Source organism: Anser anser (genome assembly GCF_964211835.1).
Source record: "Anser anser genome assembly, chromosome: 4".
Taxonomy (NCBI): Eukaryota; Metazoa; Chordata; class Aves; order Anseriformes; family Anatidae; genus Anser; species Anser anser.
The window spans coordinates 42,465,023-42,475,821 of record NC_139724.1 but is presented as its reverse complement, the minus strand read 5'-3'; the positions used below and the strand labels follow the sequence as shown (position 1 = coordinate 42,475,821).

Below are 10,799 nucleotides of genomic sequence, written 5' to 3'. Positions count from 1 at the left end.
CACATAATAAACAATGATACTGCTTTCATGTTGTTCTACATTAAGCTTGTATCAGCTAATTAAGATACTGTTGTGATTCTAATTTTAGACTTCTCAGTGGCTTCATTGAGCTAGAATTTCCCAGGCTTACTTAAAATCTACTTCAGAGGGTAAAAAAGTCAGTCTAACGTTTTCCTGCTTGCTGCTGTATTCCAGAGTAGGGTGTATTGTCTTACAGCAAACTCAGAACATATTGTAGAATTGTCCAGCAGGAATTGTTGATGGTTATTCTTCTATCTGTGTGGGAGGAAGGCCGTGTTAGGCTTTTGGAGTGTGGCTGTAGGGAGAAAAGGAGTTTATTTCATCGTCTGCAGCAGTCTGTCATACAGGTGGGAATATCTCACGTGAATCGAAAGGCTGCTTTGAACAGATAGCTGTAAATGTTACTGGCATGTGCATCTCTGAGTCTTGGTGGTGTTTATATACAAAGAAAAAAAAAGCCTCAGAAAATTGTTGTGGCTCACTCTCTGGAACTGGAGCAGCCAATGTAACTGAAGCCTGCCGGTTGTACCCAGCAACCAAGATGCAATCAATTTCATTGCAGTTATTTCTGTCTGAAAAGCGAAGGCTCTGGTAACCCTTCTGCATAGTAAGACTGACAACACGTGAGTAGGAAGAATGCAGTGGGTAGTAGGCTTTGCCTCTGAAAGGTTCTGGGCAGAGTGAAAGTTAGGTCTGGTGTGTTATCAGTGAATGACACAGTTAATTTTTTTTGGTGTTTTCACATTTCTTTCCTGGCACCTCTCTGCTGATCATGGTCTTGAGTGGACTGTGTCTAACGATTGTCAGGTGGAGCTTTTTGTAATGTTTTTCCCATGTCCAAAGATACCCCCCTGAATAGTGACCACTCAACTTCTCTTTTAGCGAGGATAGATCATTCGTGTCGTGTTAATCTTCAGTCAACTACACCTTGAAGTTGCAAAAAGGCACCATTGCATGAAGTAACGGTCTTGCTGCTTTCCTTACCGGCATGTCATATAAATGCATATAGATACTGTTTAAATAGTTTTATTATAGTAATGATCTTTGAACTGATATTTTTGCTTGGTAGCTGTTAACACTTTGAGGCAGTAAATATTTTTCATGTGTAGTTTTAATTGTTTCTGTCGTGTGTCACTTTTTTTTAGTGTCGATCGTAATTACAGTTGGTTGGGCAGGGAAGTTTCTTTATCTTAAAGTGTCAGGTTCTGTGTCAGCTTGGCTGTAATGATAAGTTATACAGTATTGAAAGAAGGTTTGGATAGTCCGTGGGTATGTAATTCCTCATGCACAAGTGTTACATGAGTAAAACGCTGTTATATTATGCTATAATGTTACGCAACTCTGTAATTTGCAGTGTTTGCTGAAGTGCTCCGATGCTTCTACGTGACAGAAAGCATAGCCTTTAAAGCATGAAATTGGTATTCTTGGTTTTGTGCAGGGTAAATGAGCCTCTCTTTCAAAGAAGAAATATTTGAAATAGTGTGCTCTTCAAGGAAAAACTGCCCCGGATTTTGGCAAGGAAGTCTGACTTAGAGTGCTAAAAAGTAACAAGAGGGATGGTAACAACTAGACAAAGAGTTAGGGGTGAGTCTTAGGCAACTTGAGAGGTTCTTTACAGACTTTTGTATACTTACATACAATTAAGTATACAGTAAGTCCTCTTTTACCACAGAGTTAGCAAAACAAGTACTTGCAAACTCCTGTCAAGCCACCATGTTACTGGCTGCCTTTACTCATATAGTTAATTCTTAATCACTTTCTTGCCTTTTCCCTGGTCTTTTCAGATCCCTGTACTGCGGTGTCGGGGTGTTCCTGAAGTCCTGGCTTGGCCTACAGTTCTGCTGCCTTCTCTTCTAGCCCTTGTGTGAGGAAAAAAAAACAGGATGGTTAATGCCCTTCTCGCCACTGCCTAGGTAGGGCCTCTGCGCGTTCACACCGCTCTAACAACAGTCTTCATTGCCTCTGCATAACCTCGGAGTTTGGGGCACCAAATAAAAGATGGGGAAAGTGTTTTGAGCGAGTAACATGACTGCTAACGCCTGTTTTCAGGAGTGTAGGTGGGTGTAGATAGTGCCCTTCCTTTTTCCTGAGCAAAACTTCATTAAGAATTCTTGCCTTTGCTTCAAATAAATTGTCACTGTGACATGCTCATGGTGTGTCCTCAACTCATTCATTTATTGCACATGAATAAATGCAGTTCTTAGTTGTGGAGAAGAATGCTTCTAAGAGTTCGAAAACTTGCTTTAATCTTAGTCATGCTACCTTTTTTCTTGGTGTAAAATAAAAAATGAAGAAAGAGTAGTTTTTCATCACCTGTTGTACAAGAAGTGCTTAGAAGCAGTTGTAATTTTTTTTTCTGTTTATGGAAGGATCTCCCTTATTACCGGTATTTTGAGCTTCAGTTACAGAAAGGTGCATTATTTATTGTGGGTTGTCTAAACTCTATCCAGTGTCGTTAAAGCAGCGACTAACGCTGCCCCAACCAAAATCGAATCGAGTTTGCCGACACCAAACCCCGGGTGTTTTTAGAGACACTACTTTGCAAACTACCCGGCTGGTGTCACAGAAGTGCCTTTAGGAACGTGCTTAGTTGACTTGCCGGGCCGGGCTGGGCCGGGGCGCGCTGCGCGTTACTCTGAGCTGGGGGGGATGGGGGGGCAACGGCCGCTGTGAGGTCACGGCGCCCCGCCCCTTCCTCCCGTGTCCCCCCCGCGGTGGGGCCGGCAGCGCTCCGCCCGCCCGCCCGCTGGTGCCCCGCTGGTGCCGGCGGCGGGGGGCGGTCGCCCCGTGCGCGGAGCGGAGCGGGGCCGAGGGAGCGGGGCGGGCCGGGCCGGGCCGGGCGGGGGATCCCAGCACGGAGGCGGAGCGGGGCGGCGGCCAGGGGCGGGCAGTGGCAGGCTCCCCCGCCTCGGCTTCCCCGCGGCTGCCCCGGAGCCTTCCCCCGCGGGCCGCCCCCCGCAGCCGGGCCGGGCAGGGCATGGCCGCCGCGCACGTCTCCGCCGCGCCCGCCCAGCGCCGCGGCTGGGGCGCCCGGAGCCGGCCCGGCCCCGCGGAGGGCGATCGCGGGGAGGCCGCGGAGCAGAGCGGCGACTGGCGGCAGCCCGAGCCCGAGCCGGAGGCGGACGAGAGGCGGCGGCGGGCGGCGGTGGAAGCCCCGGCGCCCAAGGAGAACGCGTGGACGAGGCGCAGGGCGGCGCGGGACGGCGGGGACACGGACGCGGCCGAGACCGCCGGCCTGCGGGACCCAGGTGCGGCGCCCCCCGAGCGGCGGGGCGGCTCCGGGGCCCTGCTCGCCTCCCCCGGCTGCTGCTCGCCGGGCCGGGCCGGGCCGGGAGGGAGCGGTTGCCGCAGGCCGCGGGGCGGGCAACGGGCAGCTGCCGAGCGGCGGCCCCGTGCGGCTTCGCTGGCGCGTGGGAGCTTTGCGGAGTCCCGCCGGCTTCCTTGGCTTGTGCGCCTTGGTTTTGTGCTCTGTGCGTGCGTTCTTTCTCTGTTGTGCAGCCCCTCTCTTCGGTCCGCCGCTGGGTTTTGCTTTTCACGCGGTGTGGGTTGCGAAGGCTCGGCGTGGCAGCGCATGTAGTGACTTTGCTCGCGCTGCGGATTCAAACCGCTTATGTGGAGCGAGGTGGGGTGAGGGTAGCCAGGGTGCAATTTTCTGGTGGCCTTTAATCACCGCCACATGTAAGGTAAAGCTGCTTGAGAGGCTCCGTATTGACTAAGCAGGCAGATCTCAGACCTGACTTGAAATTGCCGGGCTCTGTGCTTAGGCCACTGCAGCATTCCTCGAAGTTAGCAACTTCTTGGAGTATTGTTCTTGGCTAGAAGCAAGCCAGCAACCTCAAAACCCATACTTCAGCATGTGTTTCCCGAGAATCTCGGTCTCTGCACTTGCTCCTGAAGGCACCTGACAAACCTTCCTGTGTTCCGACAGTCGCTTTTATCCTTAAATTAACCGTGTGCTTCCTTCACAAAGAGAAGTATAGCCTTTTATGCTTTTATGGTTTCAAGTATGCCGATCATGCAAGCAGACAAAAGGGTTCTCCAGACCACAGGTTCTTTATTTAGCTGAAGATCAAACCTTTTGGCAACACGTACAGTCATCTTTATCATCTTGACTGTTTTGTTTGTGTGTACTGACGCGCTCATAAATACCGACTTACGCGTAGCTTCTACAATCCAGCTTGCTGGGCAGCAGCTTGCAGTCTTGTCCATACATGAAAGAGAACTTGTCACTCCTTTGGGTTGCTGGGGCAGTAACAATAATAATATACCAGAAGCTTTTTTTTGTTATATTAACACCTTGTGGTCCTGCTCAGGCCTCAGCTGAAGATGCTGCTTTTTCTGCAGAGTTTACTACCCAATTTAAGACAAAACACAAAAATAATTATTGAAGAAGGGAGCAGCAGTGAGTTTATATGCTGTGTACATTATATGCGTATTTTCACAGAGCTTTAATTATTTTTCAAGTGTACAAAAGTTGTGCTTGCTGTTTTTGAAATTAACACCTAATTGAGCAGTTGCACTGGAATACCTTTTTCAGTGGCAAGTGTATAATTTAGCAAATTTAGGAGTGGCTGTTGGTTGTAAAGGTGCCGGTAATGGCATCAGTGAAAAAGACATATGGAGCTGTACATTTTGGTTCAGCCACTGCTCGCTCCTCAGGGGAGATGAAGCAGCCGATCTGTCCTGGCTGTTGGAGGGCAGGAGTGACCACGTGCCTCCACCTCCAGCAGGAGATGTATTTTCAAGCAACTAATTGCACGTTGGCAAAGCAAAATCAGTCGCGTTAGGCCCTTATGAGCGTAGTAGGATGGAAATTAGTCATGTGAAATAATAAGTAGATGAGCAGACATACTACTGGGGTGGAATGTAAAACTGTCCATAAAGGGGGTAATAAAATGGGAAAGAATCTCACATCAAAGTAGCGACCGAATCCTGTTCGACTTGTTGATCTTGGCTTAATTTGTTGCAACTTTCCTGACACATGCAAGCGCAGTGTGCTCGGTGATAGCTGCGCTCCTGGGAAGGTCGCTTCCAGTCGGTCCCCTCCGGACTGCTGATGCGCTGCGACAGCCACCTGTACCAGGGCAGAGCTGCCTCTTCCTTGTGACACCAGCTGCTAAAGTCACCTGAAAGTAAAAAGTATTGGTAAAAGCTTAAAATCCTTCCTCACTGAAAGTGTTCTGTCCAAGCATTGTTACTACCACCTTTTATTTTTTGGTCTCGGCTATGTAAGTAAGTTTTGATAACATCACAGCAAACCAAACACCTCGTGTAAACATACTTGATTTTTTTTTTATGGTGAGTTTGTTGACACGGTTCTGTGTTTTGGGATAAGCCCTTTATTAAACTCCTAAACGGAATAATTTCAGAATTATACAGCTGCTTCTACCAGTCTCCATTTAATTCACGGAGAAAGACTTGTAGCAGTATGAAATTGCTAGTGAAATTAATAGGCTTCTGTCTTATCCTGGGGACCCTGAACACAGGCAGCTAGCTTCAGCAGCAGCTGTTGGATGATTAAAGGCAGCTCTTGCAGCCTGCCTTCCTTCCCCACCTTCCCCTGTATGCTGAGGTTCGTATATTTCTCTGAGTCTTCACTTCTTCAAGTTGAAACTCGACAATGAGGAGAGGAACGGATGCGAGGAAGGAGTCCTGTGTAATCTTGTAGATAATCATTTTTTTTACAAGGTAACAAGATAAGTTTTGTTTTAAATGGAGCCAAGGAGATCTGTCCCTACCAAAGCCCTGTAACAACCCAGAATTATTCCTCGTCTTCCCTTTGAGTCTTGTTTTACCTCAGCCAGCCCTCAGAGCTGGCCTTTGGCAGAAGTCAGTTACCTTTCCTTCATGCATGGCCGGCATGGAGTTGGTGAAATAATTTTACTCAAAAGTTCTTCCACCTCTTTGATGAAATGCTGCCCTTTCTTTGTAATCTGGACCCCAAAGGACAAGTTCTCTAGCCTTCATGTGATTTGTGTAACTGATGTTGGCCTTTAATGAGGCATTAGACAATTATTCAAAAATGGGTCGTGAAACTTATGAAAGTATTTCATGAAGCAAAATACATACCTGTGGTTTTAAGCAGTGAAAGTAGATGTGGTTCCCAGTGTGCTCTGATGCAGTCAGTCAAAGTAACTGCGTGTTCCGGCTCTTACAGTTTGTCGTTCTTCACTGCATCGATTTCGGGACATCAGAGAGCACCCTTTATCTGGCTGGGATTTTGGTACCAGAAGTTCAGTGTGGTGCTATTGAGTAACTGGATTTGCTTTACTCTATTAATAAACAGGTTGTAAAAGCACAGTTTAGTGGAGGTGTACTGTATTATTAGGAATAACGAGCTTAGAATTTTGATTAGTAGATGAGTAAATGATCTGCTTATCAAATTTTTGGTGTATCTAATGCAGGCACATCAGTAGTTGTCAGGAATTCACTGTGTGTTTGTATAGTAACTTTTTTATTATTTTAAAAATTGTCAAAAGGCACAACTTTGACTGCAAGCCCAAGCCTGAAGGGATTAAAGGCGTTCTCTTTCCAAATGGGCTGTCTGTTTTTATAGACCTATAGCAGTGTACAGAACACAGAATATGGAAATTTGTGTGGAAGATTTTCTGGTTTCTGAACTGGAAATCTGTTAGGAGAGAGAAATGCATTTGCTGCCCAGAGTCCCAGACGCGACCCTGGCTTGCTGTGCTCTAGCACGTGCTCCTTTTTGACCACAAAACCTTTTGTAGAAATTGAGCCACAGGTTGCAGCTTTCTATGAAGAAGCTAAGAACAAAATAGGATTAGAAGCGAAGCACAAGAAAAATAAAGAATGTAATGATTAATCTGTCATGTGTTGGGGACTTTTTTTCCTATTGATTGTTCAGTGCTTGTTCCATTGGAAAACTGATTGTTTCTTAGTATAAACATGTGGAAGCCTGCTGCTGAAATAGTTCACTACCTTGGTTAGTTGTTCAAATTGTGCAAGGAAGTTAACTCTTGTAGGAAAGGATGTTAGCATAGGTTACTTTTTTTTTTTAATTTCTCAGAATCTGAGGTCATAAATCCATGCTCTAGAATTAAACTGTCATGTGCTCTAAGGGATTGTTTTGTCATATTTGCAAGACTGTTACATTTGTTTGTTAAAATAACAGATTGAAGCATAGCTACCTTGTCTAAAACCGGAATACAACTGGGTGGAAAATGTTCTACAAGTTCAACAAACAAGTTCCACTGAAATTTTGAAGAGCTATTCTGCTGCTTGATTACACCCCCTCAACTGCCTCCTGAAGCTCTTCTGGTGTTTATGATAGGTTGTTCCTTTGCTGAGGAGAATGCACGTGCTAAGTAAAAATAACACTTGAAAGTTGTCTAGAAATCATGACAACATAAAACACGTTTGTATCAAAATTGGGATGTGTTGTGCCTTTTTTTATAGGAGGCATCACTTTCAGAAGAAGTTGGCAGTATCTCTCCTGTTCTCCTGTCAGGAAAAAAAAATAAATCTGACTGGTTATTTCCAGAACTTGAAAACATCCGTTTTGAAATGAAGTATTGAATAGTGTACTCTGAAGTAGTATTACTGAAAATGTAATTTGTCATGTGCTTGGCGGGACTTTGGTGATGCATCTTTAAGTGCAAACTTTGCTTTTCTATCTCTGCACCGCATCCAGTCCCACCTTCCCGTTTCTGCCGCTTGAGGATTGCTGCCTTTTTGGTGGTTCCAAGATTCATCTTTCATTTTTAATAGCTGCATAATAACTGAAGTACTGCAGTTGGCATGTTTGCATATCCATGTCTATTTGCAAAAAATATCTTGTGTTAGGGTGTGGTGTATTAAGAGACTTGGAAGAACCACTATGAAAATGGCTTTGAAAGGTGATTTCGGTTTTCGCGTGGATGGCATCTTCACTGGAGTTCAGTGATTGAAGAGTGATCACGAGCAACTAAACTTGCTCATCCTTGATTTTTTTTTTTCTTTTCCCCCACCCCTTCAAAGTTCAGCTAAAACCCAGCAAGTGAAGTAGTTGAAGACAGCTGAATCCTTTCATCAACACAGCTTGCTCTTACTGAGCTGGTTACCTTGTCTCCTATGACCGAATAAACCATTTAAATACAGTTAGGCTGGAGCTAACAGCGAGTGAAATAGTTTATTTACAGGGGTTTGTTGGATTGTGCTGTGGCAATAAGCTGAAGATCCTGTTTCTCCTATTCAGCACTGCTATGTGATGCTGAAACCGAAGGCCGGGCTAATGTTAGGCATGGAGCTTTTATTTAAGTGCACTCGAGTAAGTTTTGCCTGCACAGTGGCTGTAGTCTCTTTCATAACAGCATAACAGACTTGATCGGGGGGGAAACCTTTAAACGATGTGGTGTTTTATTCTTTTACTCTCACCCTCCTTCCCTCAGACGCCTTATCTCCCCTTTCGTGCTTTGCAGTAAAATCCAACTCCCACGTGACAAGTGCCAGAAAGCCAGTCAGGAAAGGTCAGTTAATCTTGGATTTGAACATGACTCTTACGGAAGGCCAGAAACTTTGAGGGGTTGCTTGTTAGGGAAGTACGGCGTGTGGCGGGATCACCGCTCGGAAAGGGCACCGTCAGCCTGACGGTGTCGTTGCCTCATAGTAATTTTATTTTCACTGAGTGTGCAAACGCATCTTGTAAGTCTTAGGTTACTACATCCTTGACTTAGATAAGAGAGATTACTGAAAAACAAGTTGGGTCTCATTCTGCTTGGTTCAGATAGCCTCTGCTGCTGTCTGGAATAATATCTCCTGACTAAGATAGCGCACTGATGTTGAGTTGTCTTTTTTAATTCCTTGCTACACCCTGGTGACACAGGGAGTAGAAGTTCTGGCAGAGCAGTCCTTCGGTAGCAATTTAAGTAAAACTGCTGCAAGATGGAAAAAGGGCTTCAGGAAGGTAATTGAACAGCTAGAGAAAGAAATTTGCTCAATGCTCCTTGACTACAACTGTTTTGCCTTATTTTATAGTGGTACTTAGTTTACTCTTGAGTGATAAGTTAGAATTAGGATGATACAGTCACTGTGTGTATAGAAAACTGGAAGCTCTCGATCTAAAGTCAGTTGAGACTGGTAACAAGGAAGAAGCATTTGGGGGAATTGTTTTGTCTCTGTTTTAAAAAGAAAATCTTTAGGTGCCCGTTTGGTGTGGGGAAGCTGCTCGTGACCAATGGGGCAAAACTCGCCCACTGATCAGGGTGCTGCGATACGCTGAATTCAGGTGGGTTGTACCTAGCTGTAGTAACAGAGTTGAGAGTGCCGCATGGAGCAGATGTGAACTTGTGCTTATAGCACCCACGGCATATTCCAGGAAGAGGACTGAGCGAGTTTTCAGAGTCACCGTGGGGCACAAGGGTGGGGTTCCCAGTGTGAAGCTGCGATAAGGAAGATTAGTGAAGTCACTGGATGCGAGAGAGATAAGGGTTAAGGAGGTGATGTTATCCTCCTATGAAATAATAATCCCCTAGCGATTTCAGTCATGCTTAGTGTTTCAAGCTTGGCTTTCGGTAAAAGACTGAATAAGACTTTTCAAGGAAAGGATGTAACCACTTCTCTATTGGAAAATGTGCCTAGTAAGAACAGAACTATAGCGGGAGAAACTGAACGGTGGTTTCATCTGTCTGAATTAATCTCCCAAGAAAAGTTACCTGAGAATAGTTACCGTTTTTTCCCTGCATTCCCAACAAAAGTTAGAACATAATTAAATGGGTAGAAAAATAAGAAAATTGGATTTGCATACAGAAGGGAAACTTGCACATGCATTAAGGGATGCCCAGGGAGGTGGTGGAGTCACCATCCCTGGAGGTCTTTAAAAGACGTTTAGATGTAGAGCTTAGGGATATGGTTTAGTGGAGTACTTAGTGTTAGGTCGGAGGTTGGACTCGATGATCTTGAGGTCTCTTCCAACCTAGAGAAATCTGTGAATCTGTGAATCTGTAGTGAGTTTAAAGAGACATTTTTTTTTTGCAAATGTAACTCACTGGTCCTAGCTAATTAGGCCCAGTAACGTTGATATGTGTGTGAGAGAGTTCTTAGCAAGCATTAGGTTAAATCCTGGTAGATACTACAGGTTGAATTAAAGGCAGCTCTGTTCAGGAGGAGACTCACTATTAAAAGTTTAGGTCTTGGCTCGGGAAGGTTCTGAAAATGTTCAAGCATAAACTTTGTTGCAATTGCTTGTATTTGTCGTAAACCATTCTTGTAGCTTGTGGAATCTGAGCATTAAAATGTATTATCCTTAATGTATTTTTTTATAGTCTTTTTTTTTTTTTTACCATCCTTCCTTTTAATGTTTTCCATTGCTTTGACTTGATCATGAGCAATATGGCTAAATTCTTTAGCATTTGTCCGTTTGTTAATAAACGGAAATCACTAGGAATTTGTCAATACGTAATTGCTTCTAGTTTTTTTTTCATCCTCACATAATGGTAGATTTCATAAATGAATCGTGTTCTAAGTCTGCCTTCTAATAGGGTATTTTTTTTATGTTTTGGGCCTCATTTTCTTTGCTAATACTTAGGTTAAAATAACAACATTTTGAGATAATCTTGGCATTATAGCTCAAGAAAGGCTTAAATACTGTGTTACGCTATATTCTATACACCTGTTTTTCAGGATTAGTTACACTTGTAAGTGTGAGTTTTTCAATGTCATGTACTATTATTTTATGGAAACGTTCTTGCAACAATTATGTTCATGAATGATCATTGGCTTCAATACCAAGATCACCAAGAAAAAAAAAAAAAAGAGAAGTCCGTGTAGCGTACTAGGTA

General features: G+C 44.5%; 1 protein-coding gene across 5 annotated transcripts in view; it reads left to right on the top strand.

Moving 5' to 3' along the window:
- The first annotated feature begins 2,627 nt into the window (after positions 1-2,627).
- Positions 2,628-10,799, top strand: part of LARP1B (La ribonucleoprotein 1B) — a 35,272-nt gene continuing 27,100 nt past the window's right edge. Inside the window, exon 1 of one of the 5 annotated variants that reach the window (XM_083833642.1) lies at positions 2,628-3,269. In XM_083833642.1, coding sequence (XP_083689768.1) covers positions 2,999-3,269 — 271 coding nt within the window. In that variant the 5' untranslated portion in view covers positions 2,628-2,998. The remainder of the gene's footprint in view (positions 3,270-10,799) is intronic. The other 4 variants (XM_083833640.1, XM_083833638.1, XM_083833641.1 and 1 more) reach the window with 4 other exon arrangements.